General features: G+C 39.6%; 1 protein-coding gene across 1 annotated transcript; it reads left to right on the forward strand.

Moving 5' to 3' along the window:
- Positions 1–274: 274 nt before the first annotated feature.
- Positions 275–4,039, forward strand: LOC104458767 (putative Dol-P-Glc:Glc(2)Man(9)GlcNAc(2)-PP-Dol alpha-1,2-glucosyltransferase; the record flags this gene model as incomplete). The annotated part of the gene is made up of 2 exons (XM_010073570.1): positions 275–508; positions 2,983–4,039. Coding segments are annotated over 2 exons (1,290 nt in total), but the record flags the coding sequence as incomplete, so codon positions are not given.
- Positions 4,040–24,119: the final 20,080 nt, after the last annotated feature.

A 24,119-nucleotide genomic window follows, 5' to 3' on the forward strand; every position in this document is an offset into this window, starting at 1 on the left:
GCCCGGCCCCTGTTTGCCGGTCGGGACCGATAGTTTCTATAAACGTGCCGCGGACGCTTTGAAAAGGCAATCGTGTGTGGTCGTTGCTGTCCGCGCCGGCTTCTGCTTTCTGTTACGTGGTGGTGCAGTAGTGCACTGGGCGGGATACAAAGCATTCAAAAATTTCAGTCCAGTAATCCTAGAATTCGCTAAACATCCAAGCTGACGAGGTGGAGCATGGGTGGGGATGGTGTATCGACCTGTCGTGCATCTCTGGTCCCTTTTTGTGTGGTAGCAGCTCCATAACCCTCTTTCTCTCTCCGCCTCGCAGTGGGACCCCATGATCACCACGCTGCCGGGCTTGTACCTGGCCTCGGTGGGCGTCGTGAAGCCCGCGGCGTGGCTCTTCGGCTGGACGGGGAGCGTGGTGTGCTCTGCGGGAATGCTCCGGTTCATGAACCTCCTGTTCAGTGCTGGGAACTTCTATTTACTGTATTTGCTTCTGTTCAAGATCCATCAGAAGAATAAGGTATGGCTGAAGTATAATAGTTTTGTGCACTCGTACAAGCAATTTTGATGGCTCTGCGTATGTTCGCTTCACTACATATGTGAGCTGTCCTCGGCTATAAGTAGTTTTATTGAAATAAAACAGTCAGTACACATGTACACTTACTAGCCAAAGGTCTGAGTGCTCATCTAGTTGGAATTGCTTAAGACTCTCCATAAAACTTCAAGCACTGAATCCTGAGTGAAACCATATGAGTTGCATTTAAACTAAAATGTGTTCTTTAGAAAGATACCAGGTTTGATGTCAATGTTTAGAACCAGAGAATAATTCAAGTTGGAAAGAACTGGGGAATGATTCAGGTTGGAAGGGGCCTTAGGAAGTCTACCCTCCAGCTCAAAGCAGGCCAGCCTTGAGGTCAGACCAAATTGCTTAGGGCTGGGGCCTGGAAAGCTCTCCAAGGACAGAGAGTGACTGCACAACTTCTATGGGTGACCTGCTCCATGGCTGACTTGCTTCACAGTGAAAAAGGTTTTTCTTCCAGTCTGAACCTCTTATTTCTGTTTATGCCTGTTGTCTTCCCACTATGCACCACTTTGAGGAGCCTTGCTCCCTTTACCTGTTGTTATCCTCACAGGTATTGGTAGGCTGCTGTTTGGTCCTGCAAGCCATCTATTTCCAGGCTGAACGAGGCCAGCTCCCTCAGCCTCTCCTCTTAGGGCAGGTGTTTCAGCCCTCAACTGTCTTGGTGGTCCTCTGCCATTGCTCCAGTTTACTGGTGCCTTTTTTGTGTCACAGGGTATTCTAGGTGCAGCCTAACAAATAGAGTAAAGAGGGATAATCACTTCCCTTCATCTGCTGCTGTGCTCTTGCTAATGGAGCCCAGGAGGCTGTTCCTTAGTGCCAGGGCACACTGCTGGCTCATGTTCACTTTCCTATCTGCCAAGAACCCCAGGTCCCTTTCCACACAGCAACAGCTCCTCAGCTACTCTGTGCCCAGCCTGTATCATTGTGGGGATTTCTTCCTTTCCCAGTGCAGTCATTTGCATTTTCCCTTGTTGAATTTCATAATATTTCTGTTGCCCCATTCCTCCAGCCTGTCTAGGTCACTCTGGATGGCAGCTCTGCTCTTCAGCATATTGCCTGGTCCCCCCAGTTTAGTGTCATATGCACACTTGGTGTACTCTCACTGCCTTCAAGTCACTGATAAAGATGTTAAACAGGACAGGCCCCCAGTATAGATCCCTGTGATGCTCTGGTTGTTACTCTCACCTTTGGATGGAATGTAACTGGTTAACCATCCAGCCAATTTTTACCTGTCTAGCTCTCCATCCATCCAGACTGTAACGGTTCAACTTGGATACAAGAATATTGTATGTTTAAAGTGCTGGAGCATCCACCGCTGCAGTAGGTAAATTGTTCCAGTGGTTAATGGCCTATTCAAAATCTTTCACCTTAGTGACATTCTTTAGTTTCACTTTTAACCGTAAGAACGTTTTTTCTGGTTCCGCAATAACTGAAGGATTCCTTTACTATAAGGAATATTTCTTCTGATGTATTTTCTTACAGGAGACTCTTCATGTTTAAGCATATAGATAAGTCTTTACAGAATTGGGTCAAATTCAATAAATTGTTTCTACTTTCAGAACACTTTTAATATAATGCTTGGAGATAGAAATGTAAGAAAAACAAAAGGTATCATGACAGTAGTGTAAGCATTAGAAAATGTATTGTTGGCACTTCTTTGAACTCAGCATTTACTCTGTTCCTCTTTTCTCTTAGGCAGTGACGGGCTGTTTCACCCCGTGCGTGCTACATCATTCAGAAACATCATGCAACATTTTTAAATGTTGTGAATAGCATTACATCATGTAGTGAGCAGGATAATTGTGAGGAGTTTTTAACTGCGTGGTCTCCTATCTTCTTTAAAGTTTCTTTTCTAACTTATGAATTGCAATGAAGATAAACAATAAGCTGCACCAAAGATCAGAAACATGGAACTGGTTGCTCTGTGGACCGGGTTCAAAAGAGGGAATAGCAGAAGCGCAGAGTGATGGGTTCTGCTGTCTCACAAATAAACAATCTGATGACGAGATTGCAGGGGCATCAAACATTGAATTTTTCTTTTCTTTTGCCCGTTAGTGCAGCTCTTTTATCCTAGGTATGGGCACAGTTATACTCACACAATGATTTTAATGGCACAAATACGTGAACACCTGATGTGTGAAAGAAGTTGGTGTATTTTCATTGCCATGTTTTTAACTCACCTACACTAATGTTCTGTACTTTCATTTGTATTTTAGCACTGTATAGTCTGGTGTTCTGTATTAACATAGCAGGAGGTTAACAAAAATATAGTGTGCATGCTTGTGCAGTAATGGAACTAAAGAACATAAAAGATGCTATATTGTGGTAGTGGAATTCTCAGGAATGATACTGTTTTTTTTTTCAAACTTTTATTGGATGTTGCTAACTACATTTTTCTGCTTCTTCTTTAGGCTGTGTCTGGTTTCCAGAGAATCCTATCTACATTAACTCTTGCAATGTTTCCCACCCTTTATTTTTTTACATTCCTTTATTATACGGACCCAGGATCAGTATTTTTTACTCTCTTTGCCTATTTAATGTGCCTTTATGGTAACCATAAAACTTCAGCTCTCCTTGGATTTTGTGGCTTCATGTTCCGTCAGACGAATATTGTGTGGACAGTTTTTTGTGCTGGAAATGTTGTTGCAGAGAAGCTAAATGAAGCCTGGAAGACAAAGCTACAGAAAAAGAAAGATGAAAAGATTTTTTCCAGGAAAGGATCATTTTCAGACTTGATCAGAATATTGCAGTTTCTTATTGAATATCTCCTATCACCTAAAAACTTAGTTACACTTACTGCTTTAACTTGGCCATACATCATATTAGTAATTGTGTTCTTTGTTTTTGTCTTCTTCAATGGTGGAATAGTTGTTGGTGACAGAAGTAGCCATGAAGCCTGTTTGCACTTTCCTCAGCTGTTCTATTTTCTGTCCTTTACTGTCTTTTTTTCATTCCCTCATTTATTGACCCCTACTAAAATCAGGAAATTCATTCTGTCATTACGAAAACACCCTGTGCAGTACAGCTTAATTACTGTCATCTCTTTATTCCTGATCTGGAAATTTACCTATGTTCATAAGTATTTACTAGCAGATAACAGACATTATACATTCTATGTCTGGAGAAAAGTCTTCCAAAGACACGAGCTTGTAAAATATGTGTTAGTTCCAGTCTATATATTTGCTGGCTGGAGTTTTGCTGATACACTAAAATCAAAATCAATATTCTGGATCTTAATGTATTTTGTATGTTTACTAGCAGTCACAGTTCCTCAAAAGTTGCTAGAATTTCGTTACTTTATTTTGCCTTTCTTAATATATAGACTCAATATTCCATTTCCCTCTCTATATAAACAACTTCTGGAGCTGGCTTTTTATGTTGTTGTGAATGCTGTAACTTTTTATCTTTTTCTAAACAAAACATTCCAATGGCCAAATAGTGATGAAATCCAGAGGTTTATGTGGTGACTTTATTTTTTTTTTTTTTTTTTTTTTTTATATTTGGTCCATTTGCAGATCACACAAGCACCCTCCTAATACTTTCATACCCTTAGGAGAACCCAGTTCTCTTTCAGGACTGTAGGACTGTGGACTCTGGAATGAAGCAGTATGTTTTGCATTATGTAAGGACTTTTTTCCCCAGTGGAATTGGGAAAGTAAGCTGTTTGCTTATATTCTTGAACAGAATGTGAGATCTGATATGTTGTAATGTGAAAATATTCCATATATTGAGTTTATGAGCTCTTGGAATTAACAAAGTCAATACAAGGGGAAATTCAGAACATGTTTCTGTAATTAATGTGAAATCAGGGAGATGTTTACAATAATTTTTATTTGTAATAAAATATTATATAACATGCCCTTGAATGTACGACAGTTTATAAGTGTGTTTCAGAGGTTTCTCTTTAAAACAAAGTATTCAAGTATTTCACCTTTTTGTTACCTCTGGGTGTGTATTTACTCCTTTGATCAGGCCACTTCCATCCAGGTTTGCTAGTGGTCAAGGTATGAACCACCACTGTATTTTCAAAGCCTCCTGCATCCCACTGATTTCATGATTTTTTTTGTCAATAAATGCTTACATTAGTTTTGCAAACCTAATGTAGGCTCTTAAATCATTAGAGCATTTTGAAAATGTTATTTCAGACTGATATTTAGAAAATACAGTGAAGGCTGTGTGCATGTATCTTCTTGGGGGGAATAAATGTTATTGTGCAACAAAAGATAAATTGCAGTTGGTAACATGACCTATTAGAAGGGGTGTAATTTATGTATGCCAGACTGAAACATGTTGTTACACAGTGAAATGCAGTCTAATGAATACCCTTTTCAGTAATCAGGCTTTCATGTCCTGAGGTTCTGTGCTCACAGATTTGTATTGAAGTAGGATATAGTACACTCCAAGTTGAATTGAGTGTGTCTGAGATCTTTGTTGTGTAATCTTAAAGAAATACTAATGGCATTGCTGAATTGTTCTTTTAAATGTTTTTTATATATATATACAAGTCTAATGGAACAGATAGTATATATTTTGTTTTACAAAGGTAAAATATGATGTGTGTATATATGTATTTTTTAAAAGCATCTAGTGGATTATCATCAGAATAAAAGAAGGCTGTAATGGTTCCTGTCAGTAAATTACTTTCATTAGACTCAAAAATATTTGATTGCTTAAAGTTAACTATTAAGCAGTTTTATAAATATAGATAAATTATGTGGTGGTGGAGGGGCCCAAAACTTCACACACCATGTGGCATCTTGAAGTTCTTTCTTGTTCTGTAATGAAAGTACTGCAGCCAAATCTATGCGAACATATCATATTGTTACTGCTCCGGTCACTCTGAAATGGAATAGGTTTTCAAAAGGTCATTATTGTGGAGTTATTTACTCACATGGGTGCTGGTTTGTTTTTTTGTTTGTTTGTTTGTTTTTTTTTTTTTCAGCATGCAGGTCAATGTCCTGGCTCTGATTCCTTCCCTGTACTAACACCATGAAGAGTGATTAACTCAGATTCTCCTGACCAATGTCTTTAATACCCTGTTTCTTCTAAGGAAACCTTAAAGGCACTCTTCAATGAATAGGTTTATTTGTATTGAATTTGAGACCTTTGCCAGGTCACTGTTTACCATACTGGCAACAGGCCAAGAAGAATTTGTTGGTAATGTATGCACCATAGGGAAAGCCATTTTTGATCACTCCCTGTTTGCTGTGTTAAGTTGAAGGGACGAGAGCAACCTGAAATGGGTTGCTTTTCAAGAATCCAGTGTGGTTCTTGCAGAGTCCAGGATGTTGTCTTGTGTTGTGATTTGGGTGGGAGAAGTCTCACATGCCTTCTACTTCCAATTTTGTTTTCATATACCATGCCAGTAAAAGTGTAGACAAGGTAAAGGGAATATGTGTGTTTTAGTACAACTTCATTTGTGTCCTGAAATATTAGTACTGAGTTGGAATGGTAACATGGGAAGGGATGGGGCTTTGGCTAGAATTCTGAATTGTCTTCTCGACCTGGGTTTTTTCTGGCTTTATGTAGGGGAGCAGGTGTTAATTTGCTTGACAAGATGCAAAAATTCCTGTGCTTATGTAGCCCACAGGTCTTTTGTTTTGTCCAGTATATCTGTTATTGATATTTGAATGCCTTCGATTATCAGTGCTGTTAAGAGAGAGTGTTTGTGCTTCCTGCTTGGGCTAATAGAGATAGCAGCTGTGTTTCAAGTGAAAAGGACTGAGTTTAAATATATACAATTTTAATGCATTTCTTCTATAAAGAAAAGTGAATGCAAAAAGTCCGCCGAAATTTAGAGCACAAAACCTTTCTAATGAGCGCCACGTCACAAGAGACTAGACAAATTACTGTTGGGGCTTTTCGAACACGTATTATGGCTCAATATTTTATCACGGGATTTATCAGTATACTTTATGTTTTAATTCAAGAGTGCAACTATTCTCAATGTATTTTGCTAACTTAAAAGCAGGCTGAGTTGATGGAAGTTTAAATGAAAGAGGAAAGTCCATTAATTACTGAAACATGAAAGGAGAATTTATTTTTAGAGCAAAGCTATGTTTTCACTTTTGCTGATGAGTCACTGGGAGTTTGCAGGTAATATTCAGTGTTAGCCTGACAGTCTCAGAAATCGAGATGGTTGTAATTATATCCTAATTAGTCATAAAGAAAGTTCTCCGAAGTCCATCAACATCGCTTAGAAATTTGACAAATAGCAATAGCATTGTTTAAATCTAGATATAAGAATTCGTTAAACGTACTTTATAATTTTGGAGCAAGTATCTTTTGGAAAATTGATTTTAGTATTTTGCTCCTGAAATATTTCTGTTGTAGTTGTTTGTAATTTATTAGCTATTCATCTTAAAAACATGCAGAAAGGACTGTGTTTATCCTGGTTTGTGTCGCCAAGGTCTTCTAGTTTCTGTAGAACCATAATTGCTTACTCTAGGTTAATTTCTCAGCAGCTGTTATTTGGCAGTGGAATTATTTACCACAGCATTAAAATGATAATTTATTGTAAATGTTACTAATGAGCTATCCATTTAGAAAAAAATCACACTAATTTGTTGAAATGTCCAAGATGAAAACAAAAATAATGTAGCTAAGTTTTATAATTACTGTTTAAAAATAAAGGCTCAGGTTCAGTTTTTCTCAGAGAGAAAGATGATGATTTTTCAATAACTGTCACAAGTGGAAAAAAAAAGGCAAATATTTGAACACTTTGGTTTTTTCTTTTAGTTAAAAATAGGTTGTTATTTGGGAAGGTAGGAAGTTTGATAATTCTGTGTGCTGTGAGCTGTACTTTCTGTTATTTGTGAGCATTCTGTATTTCATTCCTTTAAAGTTCTTTGACAACACATGTTCATGTTTAAAATTAGCATGAATTTGCTGAATTTTTTTTTAGCTGTTAATTTTCTTGTGAGTAGATAAATCAGATGGATTACTGCTGTTAAAAATATTGTAGGAAAAATATTCAGTAGTCTCTGAAAGTTGATTTTTGTCCTGTTAAAGCAGATTTTATTATTTTTTTTTTTCACAAGGTGGCAGTCTTGTGCCATCTTGTTGAGGTGACCGACTGCTCAATGCAGTGCTGCTTGAAATATGTCAGGTGTTTTAGCAAGACTATTTCTGAGAATTAGAAAACTTCAAGTTCTCTCATGGCTGATTGCTTGATAACTGGTTTAGCTAAAATATCCTTGTGTGTAATTTTAATTAGGTATCGTATGTTAAGTTTTGGAAGAAGAGCAAGTTTTACTCATCTTTAAACTGTCTTATTTTGACATTTTTGGTATTAGTGGGATTTTCATGTCTGGTCTGAGAGAACAAAATGAAACTTGAAGGCTTAGTGTTGAAATGATGTCATTGTTTTAAACAGTGTAGTTGCTTAGAAAGTTAGCAGATTTTCTTCTGCTGTTTTATTATTAAATTTCACAGCAGTATTAGTTTCTTCACATATTAATTCTATTCATTGCTGTCTAAAAGAAAAATGGAGAACAAATTGAGGAATGTAAAGTAATCATACTGAAACATGGTGATTTTCTGAAATATTCACTCTTTTTAGTTGGATGATGCACATATGAAATAAAAATGCTCAAATGTCTGTTAGCCCTATAGTAATTCTCATACTGCATTTTAAATGTATCATCTAGTTTTTGTGTAATGAAAAAATGTAAAGCCAGAGTCCGTGAAAATGACTGCTTCCAATTATCTCAAATTCTTTGTCTGTATTCACCATCCTAATTTTTTTTCCCTGAAAAGCTTTACTTTATCTCTTGTTAGATAGGATATGCCTTCTGTTTTTGATTCAGTAACATTTGTATGTCAGCTGAGGCATCTTTTGTAGAAAAACATCCTTCTTAAAAGTGTGCTTTAGATGGATGCAGCTAATTGTTTTTACTAACAAACATCATTATGCAAGCAAAAATAATTTCTCCATGAGACAGAAATGCTAACCTCGCTCGCAATGTGTAGCTAAAATGGCCTTAATTTGCGAGTTTTTGTGCTTAATCTCAGAATATGCTCAGGACCTCATGCTGTTCCTTCAATTTCAGGGATATGAGGAGCAGGAAGCAAGAGGAGCAGGATTTGTACAGATAATTGCCATTGCAGTACTGCCGTAGCTAGGAGTGTGCAACACTACCAGGAGCAGAAATGAATGGGATGCATTTGGGGGTTCTGGGGCACTGCTGTGTTTAGCAGTGCACTGTGGCTTGCTAAAGTACATGGTGATATGGGAGAGCTGTTTGTCATACATGAGGGGAGATGTCTTCTCTGGCTGGAAGGAGAAGCTGCTTGTTGCTGGAGCTGGCCTGGTACTGTGAAAGTGATCTTGCTGAAACTTGGGAGCTAATTAGTTAATTGAAATAAGTTTTGGTACTTAGCTGTGTATCTGTAAATACAAACTGTTCTTACTGTGTTCTAGAAATGTTGTGGGTTCACCTGAATTGCACCTGTGTGTCGGTAATAGGGAAGGGGTTGCTTTCATGTTCAGATTGTTAGTGTTTTTATAAAGCAAAAATTGTTGTATCATTAAAAAGAAACACTTTAAAAAAAAACAGTCTTCCCATGTGCTTTATATCCTGGTTTTAAGTAGCTTTAAATTAACATCCCATCCATTTGATTCAAAGTGGTGTGAACTCGTATTTATAGTAGCAGTGTACACGTTTTCAAAGATGTAAATTGTAAAAAGTTCATGTCCTTAGCTACCTTCAGATCTTCTCTAATGAGATTAGATCTCCACATTTTCATATCAGCCTTCCTAAAAGTGTTGTTGTAGAAATAATCTTGTGAATATACAATGCCAAAGGAATGGTTATGGTGATTCTTACAGACAAGAGTCTCTAATTTTAGGGCACTGCTTCAGACCTGAAAGTTTAATACACAGAAATCATGCTGCATTTTCCTGCGTTCCCATCAAATCTCAAACAAAGCATTGCCTGACTGAATTGAAATTTAAATGAGAAGCTTTAGAAGAACAAAGGAGGCACAGTCAGGAATATCACTGATTTCAGAGATGGCGCTTCACCCTCTGGGTCAGCGCTGAGCAAATGCCGCAACACTGTTAGTGGGTGGGAGTAAGCACATCGTAACTGTAGTCCTGGGGAAGAGCAGCGTGGGTGGTTTATACCTAACCTTTTCTTTTTTGCATGCAGGATTCCTTACTTGCTGCTCTGTGCACTCTGTGCCGCTCTAGCACTATATACTTTTCATTACCAAGAGGATTATTTCATGTTAGTAGTCCATTAAGATAGTTGTGAAGGTGGGAATTAATGTGCCAGACATCTTGTCAAAACTACCTTCTAGTGCAGTCTGCTTTCTAGAGCACAGCCTGTTTGAGCAGGGCACTCACCTGAGCTGGGGAAGCAGCAGAATGATCCATGTTTAGGGCAGAATGATCCATGTTTGAGTTGATTTGCCTGGCAGCCACTCTGTTAGCTAAATTTGAGAAGTTTCAGCCCAATACAACATATTAACTTGCTTTAAAGTCTCAAGAAGCTTTGTGGAATAACCTTCCTCGTCCAGGTCCAGTCCCTCAGGGCTTTGTTTGCTGACTGTAGTAAAGAGTTGTTTGTATCCTTGATAAATATGTGCCTGTGCACATTCCCTTCAATAATAGTGAGTTTTGTTCAATTAATTGTTACTAAGATAGAATTTTCTGCATTCTTTTCTGAAACAGGGAAGAATGATAGTTTGCTTAAAACCAAAAAGAAATTAAGTGTTTGCACTTTTCTTAAGGATTAAGAAGAAAATATATTTGGGATTTTGGAACCATCTGTTGTCTGAGAGGAGCTTTAAGTTTGCCTTCAAGGTAAATACTAGTCATTTCCATCCACCCTCCTTTACTGCTTATAAAATATACACTGCTTGAATTTTGGTGGGGGTAGCATTACAATGGCTGGATTTGGCTGTTTGCCTGACAGGAGGCCACAAAACTCTGTCTGGAAACTTCCACTGAGGAAGGAATTAGTTTCCTCATTACGTAAGTGAATCCTGTAGAGTTTAATATTTTGTAGCTGAAATGAAACACATCGTCTGAAAGTACACTCTTATTTAAAGCCATCAGGTAGTGATGAATTTGCCATATCCTTTGACAAGCTTTTTCAGAGATTAATTACTTTTAGGAAACTTTTTTCTCTACTCATTAGCTTTATGCTGCGTCTGTGCAGAGACCTCTCTCCCCATTTTCTACCTGCATGGGTACACCCCATTTGTGCTGGTATGTGCAGATCACAACCCAACAACCTCTTAACCTACTGACCTACAGAGATGTGAGAACTCTTGTGTTCCAAGTTGTTTTGCTCTGGCTGTTTTTTTTTTTTTAGCATGTGAAGAAGTATCATCACTAGAATTGAAGACTGCACAACACTTTCAAGCTCTTTTTTTTTTTTTTTTTTTTTTTTTAATAAGGAAGAAGTAGCATCTACCTAGACCTGTCTACCTTTCTCCATTTAGCCAAAACAAGCTCTGTGGCACCTTGTATGGATACCCTTAGTTTGAAGAGCATGCTGGCTACCTTGTAGGTGAAGGGTCACTTTTTTACTTCTAAAGTAATGCTAATGGAAAAATCAGTCCCAAATAAATATATTAGCAGTTCCCATGGCAACTGCTTTCATCTTTGTCAGTGAGGAGTGGCTGGAGATACACACATCAGTTGATAGGAATAACCAGGGAGGAGCAAGCAAGAGTTAGGGCATGTGAAGTTCAGTTTGGCTGAGCAGTTTGTGATTTGGCTTTTCCCCCTAATGCTCCTTGAAGTTTAATGCTTATGGAGGTAAATTTAGTTGATTGACTACAGTCTTGGTTTGTAAAGCCAGGGCTAAGTTGAGTAGCTTGCTGGTGTATTGAGGGGTTGGCTACGTTTGCCTTGAGACACTGTTTCTTTATGGAGGTTGAGCACGAGAATTTTCCTTTTCTGTCTGGTTTGAAATAGAGGTATTCAGACTATGAGAATGGGTGGCTCTGGAAGGAGGCCCTCTTTCCTTTTCCTCAGGTTGACTAAACCAAATTGCAGTTGCCCTGATGGGGCTCTAACTACTCTCTAATCCATGGAGTCAGTCTGCTTGAGGGGTAGAGGGCTTTAGGCTTTGTTTCAGTAAGCTAGCAGATCAGCTAACTTTGCAAGAAGCCTTTGATTTCTAAAACCAAAGGAACTCCACCGCCATGAAAATCAGGGGCACATTCCTCTTGCACTTTCAAATCCTAGCTTTATAATTAAAACTTCTTTGTGAAAAAAGAGTCTTTCTGGAAAATAAATGTCAATCCTACTAGCAATTAATGCTTCTGTAAACCTTAACACACAGTTATGGCAAAGATCAGTTAATATACGTTTGTTTGTGACTGAATCTGAGTCAAAGATGTTAAATGCCTGCAAAGATTCTACCTCGCTATTTAAGTCACACAAAACAGAATACATGATACTCTTGAATTTTCTTACCCATCGTTTTGTCAGAGAATAAGCAAACAAACAAGAAAGGCCTTTAAAGTCAGGTACAACATCTTGATAGTCTGCAGTTACTTGGCAAAAACCCAGCATGTCAAAATCAGCTTGTAGTCACCACCTTTCCTTTAGTAAAAAGCTTTGAAAGATTTCTGGTAATTTTTGCTGTGATGTATCTCATGGTAAATGTTTTTCGGCCCTTTTTATGTTTTCTTTCACAATGCAAGGTCCTCTTTCCTGGACTCGGCTTTACAGGCTCTTAGGTGAAAAAGTGACTTGGGGGTCTTTTTTATTAAGCTAAAGAAGTGTATACATTTACACAAGTAGTGAGTATTAGTTGGACCAAATGGACCTATACTCTGCAGTCAAAATGCAGACAACAGTACGTGTTGACAGAATACACTTTATTTTCTCATTAAATCTAGCATAAAGTGAGCAGGATAATTTGGTATCAGATTTAACTTTTCATGTTACTCTGCAAGTGTATAGATATTGACAATTTCTTGGGTGCTTTGAACATATACTTCCAAGGCAGAGCTGAAGAAGGTAATTACAATCTAACTCTCTTTTCCATTACCTACACACTAAGTTAATTGAAACTGTAGTAAGTACAACTTCATGAGATGGGTCTATTTTTATTTCAATACTGCATTCTCCGAGGACACTATCTAGAGGATCTGAATCAACAGGAACTGCACGCTAAAGAAATAATAATGCCCTCTTGAAACACTTCAGCTGCATGCCCTCAATCTTACAACATGAAAGAAAAGGCATGAGGACCTTTAAGATTTTTGGATTTGGTATATTCAGGAGAATGCATAATGATAAAAAATAAAATAAAACTCGCAGCAGTGACCACTTTTTTTGCAAAACTACCATTTGATATTTACAGCAATGAAACAATACAGGGAAATACAAAGCTGAAAAGAATTTTTGTGACAGATTTTCTGTTGCCAGCTTGTGTAAGGTAGAAAGCAGCTGTGCACCAAATCTGAAAAGGTAGAACCTAGTTGTGCAGGTGCTCGTCTGCATTTTTATGGTCCTAAATGCCTTTATAAATCTGATCTTTTTCTTTGAACCTTCATTGGGACTTTTGTATTTTGATAACGAATAAGAGAGCGTGCCCGGTGGGTTGTACAGAGGAGAAGAAAGATAAAAGTCCTGCAGGGTGTGTTTGCAGGGAGCTTGGGCCAGGAATAATTCCATGGTAATGGTAACCCTGCTTCACCCTGGCCCCTCAGCCTCCAGTTTCATCCCTCTCTAGGGTGGATGAAACTATCCCTCCCACCGTAGGCTGTTCCTCTTCTTGCCTGGCTGGTTCTTCCCTTGGTGCCACCATCTCTTCTTCAAGTAAGCATGTGCCACAGACTATGTGCAGTTGTTAGTGCCTTTGTCCTGGCCACCCTGGCAGGCTGAGACTGTTTCTTTGCCTTGTTCTTGCTGCTGAAAAAGAAAACTCAGTGCTCATTCTGGCAAGGATTTCAAGAAATCTACATGCAGTCTGTACTTATCATCAGCTTGGTGGGATGGCATCGAAAAGACTTGCCTGGGAAATGTGTGATAATCCTACCCGGGCTGTCAGAAGCAAAATTTGCAGAGGGGGAGTTTCGCTTGTCTACATTTTCATAGCTGTAGTAGGGCCTCTCCAGATGATTGATCCTTTTTAGCTAAGGTGAGCTAACAGCCCTTTTGCCTTATCCTGAGATAATGGTTGCAAAGTGACTGAGCTCAGCAGACTGTCTTGCTCCACCCTCAAGAAGCATTAAAGACAGCCCTAAAATGACACATCACTTGTTAGCCCAGCCTGGCTTCCTCGGTGAGATGCTGCAGTATCAGCATCTGCTCAACCTGGAAAAGGGTGGCTCTTTAGCAACCCAAAAGCCAAAGGTTGCTTTTTGATGTTTTCTGAACTTAGAAAGTGTTTGATTCTTATTTGAGCTAATATAAATTCTGTGACTAACTCACTTCTGGAAGATGTTTTCGAAGGCACAAATGCAGACCTGCCAATCACCAGCACTTAAGTGTACGGTTCAGGCTCCAGAAGTCCTGAGGTTTAAAATCGAAGGAAAAGACAATTTGTGTCATGCTTTCTTAATTTCTCATACTCAGAGGTACACAAATGTAGTTTTGTTAGAAGTGAAATGGATAGGCAAAACTGAAGTATCCCAGCTGACCTCGTAACACTCTTGCTGTTCTGTTGTTTTTGTCACGTAGTTTCTTGTTGAAGGTAGTGGAGACTGAATGAATCAAAAGATATTCTTTACTAGACCTGTGGCTACAGAATAAAATTAACTTTTCACTGCTTTCCGTGGACACGTGTCCTTGTAAAACATTAAAAGACCTTACACTGGTTTCTGCTGGTGAGACGTGTTCTCTGGTAGCCCATTATGGCTGGATGTCCTTCAAAATGCATGAGTGCAGCTGACGTTAGTGGTCAAGTGGCACTTGTGAATGACTTCTTTCTTTCATTTCCAATTGCTTTCTTCTTTTTGTATTTCATCTGTGAAATGTGGCAAACTAGTCTCACTAACTTTCCTCTTATCAGATAAGGATGTTTTTCCAATTTTGTGTGTGTTGCCTTTATTTTTTCCCTGCATCTTATGGCCAAAAAAGCTTTTTTATAAAGAGAAGAGTTAATTACGTAAAACCAACTTGTTCTCTCATTCTATCCTTTATTTAATTTGCAATACTTAAAAATTGCTTTGGATAAATATATCTCCAATACACATAACCCAACAAAGAATTATAAACAGTGATTTTTGAAGGAAATATGTTGGATAGTCTCCTTTCTTTGTAGGTTTAAAAAAATTACAGGTCCTCACAGAAGGAAAAACATTAAACTGAAAATTAATCTTTTATCAGTAATGATAAAAGAGACTGCTTTAAAATAGAGTTGTAAAAATTAACCTTTATATTTTGGCTCCACTCACAAAGCACAGATTGGTATTATTCCCCTCTTGGATAGGGAGAGTCAATATCCTCTAATTCATGCTGCTCCTATTAAACCTTCCCTTTATTGTTCAATTTAAATAAATCATTTGCAAATAACATAAAAATAGCTTTTCTCGACAATTAAAAAACCCAAAGTGGGTAAAAGAAGAGGCAAAGCCATGGTACTAAGTATTTATAAACAACAATCTTTAACTTTCCAAATTTGTAGAAAGATGGCTACTTCCTTCTGTCTGAAGAGGTCCTTCACAGGGGTGAGCAGTGCTGCTGTGGTGATGCTCAAGAAGTCAAGGTGTCCATTGCAATATTTTCTGTATTTTCTGGAGAGCCGAGCTCCCATCAAAACCTGGACTTTGGTTTCTCTGGCCTTATGCCCAGTTTGCTCCCCCCTCACCCTGATTCGGGGAAGTTACCCAATTTGGCTTTTTTATAGTAGCTTCTGGTCTGCTCTGGCATACTGCACCACTGTAGCTGAGCACTGGTCAGTAATGCAATCTGCTACTGGAACTGGGGCAAAACTGGCACCTGGAAACAAGTCACTTGGTGGTCTCGTACATGACTCTTGGGCTCATATCAGGGCTCTACAGCAGCTGAGGATGGTGAGGAGTGCAGCAAACCATTGGAAAGATTCAGGTAAGCATTTGGTCACATTTATAGGTGAATGAAGCTACTGAAAAGGTACAACTTGTTGGGAATTCCAGATTTATGGGAAACAAAGATGTCATGGATTTTTTTTAACAGAAAAATACAGTTATTCTGGATTGTTATTCCTACTTCTTAGAAATAACACCTCTAGAAAGTACTCTGGTAAATGAGTGATTTCAAGAATGAAATCTGTATTTGCTAGCATGGCACACCTGTTGCAGTGATGGCAGACAGTAAATCATGATTTGACTGTTAAAAGTTTAAGTACTTAAAGTAACAAATGAGCACCCAGGCTATCCAGGCTTGTTAAAATAATAACTAAAAAAAAGCTAAAAAAATGTTTAAATGCCTAATGAACATTGCTAAGAGGACAGCACCTTCAAGGCTTGGGTTTGGACTTTTTTGAGATTAAGGCAAAAAGGGGCAATGAAAATTCTTATTAACACTAATAAAGTCAAATATAAAATGTACTGTATAAACATTCATGTGAATGGAAGTCCTTGCAACTTGACACAATGCATATGTATAATAGGGCAAAAAATGGGTGAAAAAGGCTGTCACAGGTAGTAAAATTGCTCTTTGCACCTCTGATATTGTTGCTAAAGAACGTCAAAGGATCACAGAAATGGATGACACCTTCAGTATCCTGCAGCCAAGGGAGGAACAGAAGAATCATAGAATGGTTTGGGTTGGAAAACACCTTAAAGATCGTCAAGTTGCAACTTGACGTCAAGTTGCACTAGACCAGGTTGCTCAAAGCCTCATCCAGCCTGGCCTTGAACACCTCCAGGGATGGGGCATACACAGCTTCTCTGGGCAACCTGTTCCAGTGTCTCACCACTCTCACAGTGAAAAATACAGGATCTACCCCTATAGCTGCTATATGGGTAGCTGCATCTACCTGTTATCACTGCTTACCTCACAAGTCAAGTTGTAGATGAGAAATTTAACTGTTTTGGAAGGGACTGATGTTCATGCAGGAGACCAGATGAATGAGGAGACAGATCACGTGTCTGAATTTTCCTAGGAATGTCGTCTTTCCGCAGATGAAAGTCTGATTTACATAGATTAGAGGATTTGGAAAAATTAGATGGGATTTCCAGGTGCTCTAGAGCCAACTTGTAAAAACAGCTGTAAACCTCCATACACTGCACAGATCAACCCCACAGCACATGGGCAGTTGATTGGGAGCATCCCAGGCACGCCACGTTCCCGGGTTTTCATGGCCAGGAGCAAATGCACATGTTTCCATTTGTAAAGGCGACGTGGAGACATGGCAATCACTCTGACAAGGTGGCGGGGAGAGGTGGGGATGGCTCTGCCTGTGGTCATGGGGCTGTGGCTGAGGGCGAGGGCCAGCAGCCGGTCACAGGGGGAAATGAGGAATTTCAGCCCAGGGCAGTAATGGGGGCAATTGGATGACCCTTGGTGAGAAACTTAATGTCTAATTGAAGATTTTGTTTATCCCAGCGTACAACTACCGATGAAAAAGAGGCTTCCTGTCCAATTGTTATTTTAGTGGCTGTGCAGGGACAATGTACATCTGATGTCCAGTCGAAGTGAGTATAAGAAACTCACAAAACTGTACAATGCTGTGTTAGCAAATGCAAAGTTTTCCTTTTCCGTGATTATCTGTGTCAATTTTCCTTCACAGAAACTTGAACTAATTGCTGACAATTTAAAACCTGAGAGCAGGTAGGTGACCTACTGATGAAAGCCACAGCTCTGAGAGCTCCTCATCCAAACAGTGACATTTTTCGTTCTTCACCTCACCTATCATTGTACAACACAGATAATAAGGAAGAAGCTGAGACCTTAGCACTGACTCTGTCATTTCAGTTTTTCAGTTCATTGCAAGTAGGGCTGTGTTGTTCTTAAATACACAGCATTTCTATGGTATATTACTATTACAAACTTACTGCATTTTATTATACCATTTCTCTAACACAAAGCAATCCTGTCTCAAAAAGTAATCCTTTTCTGTCTGAATGAAAATAAAATGCTGGTATGCTTGAAATTAGGTATTGCCTGAACAGAACGCCTTGAAAGATGTTATTTTATAAAGCTGTTGCTTATTTCTTCTTCTTCTTTTTTCCTCTCCTGGACAGTATGAGATTTTCATTACAAGTGGCACATGTTGTAATAAATCATATTTGCTCTACAAGAATCTATGCTAACAATAAACATGACCCAAGGCGCATTAGTCAGCCAGAAAGAGCTTGTCAAATAAAGCCTGTCTGCAGGAGGACAGAAGATGCTTATTGGAATTCAGTGGGTGTCAGGGGTGGTCCCTGCTGCCACTGCCACTGCTCCTCTGAAGGCATGGTAATTAAACAAGATGTGAAGAAAATAAGTCTGTCGTGTTCTTGTGGTCTGAATCCAGGGAGAGATAACACCTGATGACTTAACTAGTTTCCAAAAGCTTGGGTTTTGTTTTTGGTTTTGTTAAAATAAATTGTTTCATAGAGATCAAGTCCCTTGAAATTAATCTTGAAGGATAATTTAACTTTCTCCTTTCTCCTTGTGTTTAGTTCTTCCTTTGATACATTGGATCTATTGATGGATCAGAAGCTGTTGTGAGTATATCTGTCTCTCGCGAATAATTGTGACTATGCGGCTTGGGGAGAAAGAGCTTTCTGATCCCATGGGATTTAAAATAGAGAGTATACTCTTGCTCAAACTTTGATTAGAATCTCTCTAACAGTTGAGGGCATGCACAATTTTCATAGCTAAAATCACTCAGATTTTGATCCACCTGAACAGAGAGAAATTATTCTAACTGAAGCTGATGATGACACACTTAATGATCAGCAAAGTCTTAGAGTTTCACTGTTAATGTTAAGAGCATCCATCAGAATCAATTTGCTGAAGGCTCGGCTGTAAGGATTCAGAGGATATTGCTGTATCTTGCTCAAACTGTATCTAATTACAATTCATCTATTTTATCACAAGTTCTTATGTGACCCTTAAATCTAGTACCAGTCATAGTACAAAGAGAAACTCTGTGTTCCATAATTAAGAAATAATTGTATTTTCATTTTTATTTTTCTTTCAAAACTTTAACCTCTCTTTACTATAGTGTATGCCAAAAACTTTGCCAACGTATTCTTTTTCTACAGAGCACACCTTCCCAAAAATAATAAATATTTTGCCTTTTCCATCAGGATCCATCAGGATCTCAAAGGAAGACTTGGCTAACTCTAAAAATTGTATTCCTAGTATACAATAACAAAGACTTGCACTAAATATTAATTCACATATAAACACTGCCTAGTGACTGGGAGCCTGTATATACGCACTAAATAATCCTAACTGGGTTAGAAGATTGCAAAGTTATCAATGACTCTGGTACATCTACAATTTGATTTGCTATTTTAGTAACAAAGTCTGTAATTTACTTTGGGAGAAGAGAGATAAATAGTCTTTGTGTGGGAGATTAAAATTACAGTAAGTAGCACTTTGGATCTTCTATTTTAATCATCCACAAAACAATGAAAAAAGTGCCCTGTATTGTAGAGTGTCATCACCTCTACAACACTTAAAAGCCACGTTCCCGGAGCTATTTTTAAAAGCATGAAGTGGAGGAAAATAGAATCGGGTTTGACAAGAATGCATGAGTAAGGTGGGGAGCTGCATCAGAGAGACCTGATTTTATATCTCCATTTCCTAATCTTTGGAATAAGAGTGGAGAGAGCAGTTTGCTTCCGTTTCAGTATTATTTCTAGTGAGCATTTACCTGCTGAGCACCCTGGTTCCCCTCAAAGTGCAGGTGTGACCCATTGCCCCTGTGCCCCTGTATCCCCATGTCCTGGGGGTATCTCCTGCGAGGGCCTGACTGGGGGTGGAGAAGGCACCGTCCCCTCCCCGGCCCACGGGGTGGACGTGCGAAAAGGCTGTGCCAGGACTGAAAGTGCCTCCTAGCCTTCATCCCAGGGCTCTGAGGAGGGTGTTGGCTTTGCCCCATGGGGACAGGGGAGCGATGCAGGGGCTTTCCTGGGGCAGGATTGCTGGGTGAAAGAGGGAGAGCAGAGAAGGCGTGTTTTTAAATTACCTCCCCTTGCCAGCGTGCCCGTTGTCTGTAGGTCTTGCCAAAATGAGCTTTAAATAGCGTCAGAAGGCTTATACAGACTAATGAAATAAATCTGTGGGGATGTTGGCACTTGAGCTGCTTAGTTTCTAAAGGCTGCGTCCTGTTCGCCGCTGGCTGAGATGGGAATAATGCAGCCACGACTCCGGGCGCTGGCTTGAAAGTATGATGAAAATAGACAGTAAACTGACAGGAGAAACAGGCCAGGAAGAACGTCTACTTGTATAGATAGCCTTCATTTCAGGAAAATGAGTCAATACCTTGTGTGAGTCTACAGCACAGTCAGGGAGGTTTGGTGCTCTTTAGGGACCCAAACTGGGGAAGGAGATGGAGCTGGTCTTGGTGGGCTCTGGTGCAGTCACCAGGGACAAGGTAATCCCTCCTTGAGGGCATTCAGGACACTCAGGTCAGTGAGTGCATTTCGGGATTATTATAAAGTTTGAAAGTGGCATTTTACTGTAAGAGTTGGATGGAAAAAAAGGAGACAACTATCCTGAAGGGCAACCTGCATTTGGGAATGATGATTTCTCTCCTGCAAGTCTAAGAAATCAGATCAGCTTTGGGCAGGGACCTAGTTACCCTTGTTTAAGTGAACTGCAGCAAATTCTGGATTTTTGAAAGTGTATTCCAACATCCATATGTTATTTCTAAGACTGTCTGTCTGGGTCACCGTGAGTATCTGGCTGCCTTCATTCTAGTGGTGGTACATGTCGCCTGATTTTGATGCTCAGCTGAATGCTCTGGGTGAGATACCTGCTACAAGGCCAGCTAAAAGCCACTCCTCCTGCTCTTGGTTTGCTCTGGTTGAGCCTGTGGCTGCAAATCTAAGATAAGCACTCTGAAACCAGGTTTTCTTTGATCTGTAGTGAAGTGCATCTCCTCCAGCTGGTCGAAGGCTATGTATCATCTTGTAAAACATTAACAAATTGAAGGGTGGCATCAGATTTCTAAGTAATATGGGGAAGGAAGATTGAATATACCAACAGGCCATTTGTTATGATTCTAGTGCAGTCCTTCCGTTAAGAACACCAGGGAAACAAACTTATTCCTGCCGATGTTGGTACTTGGTGTTTTTTATGTGCATGCAGCAGCAGCAGGATTGTAGAGCCATCCGTTTACAAATCACAATTTTTAACTTGGGTTTAATCACTCAGTTCCAGACTGCTGTAACAGGGGCAAACTATTTACGCCTTCAAGTTTGACAGAAATGTGTGCTCCTGCCATTCCCTCATATTCTCTCCCTACTCGCTCAGCATCTCCTCCTAAGAGCTTGTTCTGGTACAAGCGCTTTAAAAGCAGATCACTTAATGTTTGACTCGGTGACTTGGAGCTGGACGTTTTGTCCTAAAAGGATGTAATTTGTCACTGGCAGCTCTCAGGTTTACCAGATCCTTCTAAAATTCAGTTTCTGAGCTGACTGCAGTATCCTGGCATTACAGATCTTGCAGAGCACACTCAGATGCCACTCCCCTCCCCTTTTCTGTGCAGTGCTGATGTTTCACTCTGCTCACTTAACGCTTTCAAAACCTGGGTGTGCTACATTTTGCACATTTCCCTGTGTACCTGCACAGGGTGTGTATTCATACAAATATTTGTCTACCTCTGGATGTACAAGAGAAGAATAGGGTCACTCCAATTGCTGCGTTCTTTTCTCTACAGTGAATTTTATCCCAGAGCCACAGGTGCTTGGGTCACCTGGGGCTCTCAAGTGACAACCTGAGTAGCTACTGGCTTCCAAAGTTTTCACATCCCATGCTCGACTAGTTCCAAGATTTTCTGATTTTTGTTTTTACAAGTACTTTTTGGACAAGCCATTGGGCATCTAAGACTACGAGCATGTTTCTGAGGAAGAAAATAATTCCTTTAAGCATGTTTGTACAGAATGCGAAGATTTCATAGACATTATCATAAGTGCCTTCTGTTAAAAGAAATTCAAAAAACAGTCTCTGGTATCTGTCCAAGAATTCTTAAACTTATCTTTGGATTTAGTTCTGGAACATGCAACAAGGTGGGATAATTTAACTTGGTTTGACCCACTGGCCTGAAAGATCAACATTTGGACTCATATTGATACACTTGCATGGACTGTCAGTCAAAATTTGATAGTCAGTCCTTTCCTTTTATTGCCTTTCCTCCTCTCCCTTTATTGCTTTTAATTTCCTTCTCTACCTAAACTCTGAAAGCAATGTTTTGTCAAATAGGTAATGACCAGACGACCATGAAGATGTGTCTTAGCACTCAGATGGAGTCATCTGCTCCAAAGGCTCTCTGGTCTGGCTGCCTCTAAAACCTGATTTAAATCTCTTGGTATTAGTAGTACTAGAGCTTAGTCACACCTGTACCTTGTAGTACCACCATTTAAATTATTTAATTAGTAATTAATTAAATTATTTAATAGGAGTATTATACAGCTCTTTTACTGTAGTTATCACACTGGAACTTTTCTGCAATTTAGTGAAAAACAAGTCTGAAGTTTCAACAATCATCATTTTCTGAGAAAATGAAATGTTTTGTCAAAAACTTTGTCCATCAGCTCAGACCGTGACAAGACACTTCAAAGCTCACTTGTGTTTCTCTTGATGTTAACTGCTGGTGAGAACAGTGTGATTTGTGCAAACACTTGTGGCATGATGGCACTGATTCACCACAGACGATCTGGCTGTCTGGGTGAGCAGCGGCATTGGCTTGGCGGGGAAAAAGGCTTGGAGGGAAAATGTGCTTGTGCTTTCACAGCCACAAGCCAAAATGGCATTCAGTCAAACAACTCATTAAAAAAAAATGAAAGCAAAGAAAAACTGCAGATGGAATGAGGCATAATGCAAAAAGTAAGACGTCTGTATTTCTGGGCTCACCCAGTCTAGCAAGTGTTATTCATTTGTGACAGAATCCACGTAGAAGCTGAGGAGGTGAAAAGAACAGAAAATATATGTGGTAACTGTCTAATGTTTGCGCCATTCAGTGTTGTTCCACGACAACAGACATGGTAATGGGCTGTATATTTATGTCCTCCGTAGCACTGCTCCAGCAAAATAAATGCCAGCCTTTCAGAACCAGAATCAGAATATTTATACTGTAGGTCCTTGGTAAGGATACAACAGCAGTTTATTGTTTTAATGGGCATTTGAGCTTTTGAGTGCAGAATTTCTTTAAACATTTGAAAGCAAAAATTTCTTATGCCTCAGACCATTAGTTAGGTTTTTTTTTTAAAAAAAAATATTCTCTTCTAGATTAATTTATTTCACATTGGACAAAATGTGGGAAATGTCACTAGGAAAAGTATCTGTAAATGAAATCAGTGGTTTCATTATGTCAAGAATCCCCTGCTTTCTCTGCTGTTTATTAATGCTTTTCTTTTTTAAGCTTCAGCTTTTTCTGGAGTCATTGTCAAAGTCTCGAGAAACTGTCTTGTAGCAGAAGGACCCACCTGCCTGGGCTCTCTGGTCTATCCCCAAAGGCCACAGAAACAACTTGTGGCTTTCAAGTCTTACCACTTTTCCAGGTGGGAAATGGGTCAGGATTAGTAACTGTTATGTAGCTCTGGGAAAGCAAGAGATGAAAAATCCTTCTCAAATAGAAGAAAAAATTGCAACTTACAGGGATGGCTAAAGCCTGGCAGAGCCTTTTTCTGTGAGCAGGCACGCTTTCAACTTGGCTGCTACAAAGGATCCTCTAGTTTGAACTGTCTGAGTAATGGATCAAACAGGTCCATCCAGAAGGAAGAAAGGAAACAGCGGGACACACAGAAGTGCAGATTTAGGCAGGAACAGAATTGTGAAGATGCATCAGTGAAATGTAGTAACTTAAAAAGGGATCACCTAGTGAAGGAAAATAGAGGTAGTCAGCATCACTGTGAAGTCCTCTGTAATCCTCTGCGCTTCCTCATGTCCTGGAGGTAAGGGCAGACACTGCTTATCGTATGGTGAAGGCAGAAGATCATGTTTTCTGTCCCAGGACAGGAAGGGACTCTGAGTATGTGTCACAGTCCCAAGGACACTCATGTCCTTGCTCGCCCCACTGGGATGTCCTGGGTTCAGCTGAGACAGAGTTAACTTTCTTCATAATAGCTAGCAGGAGGCTATGTTTTGGATTTGTGCTCAGAAGAAAGCTGATAAAAAGTGATGTTTATGCTGCTGCCAAGGTCTTTCAGCTTCTCTGGCTGTCTGCAAACAGGAGAAGCTGGGAGGGAGCACAGCCCCAGTTACTAGCCCAGGATTTGATCTTAGGTTTGGGATTGAGACCCAGAGTGGCCAATAATCTATTCCATAACATACACGTCATGCCCAGTATATAGGTGAGGACCCTCTGGAAGATCGTCCCTTTATGGTTCCGGATCTCTTTTGCTCCGGGTCATCTCTCTCCAGGTGGTCGCTCTCCCAAGGCCTTCTCCCCCTACCCCCCCAACCCGGTCAGCTCTTGATCTGGGACGCTCG

This window comes from Pterocles gutturalis, unplaced genomic scaffold (assembly GCF_000699245.1).
Source record: "Pterocles gutturalis isolate BGI_N339 unplaced genomic scaffold, ASM69924v1 scaffold23902, whole genome shotgun sequence".
Lineage (NCBI taxonomy): Eukaryota > Metazoa > Chordata > Aves > Pterocliformes > Pteroclidae > Pterocles > Pterocles gutturalis.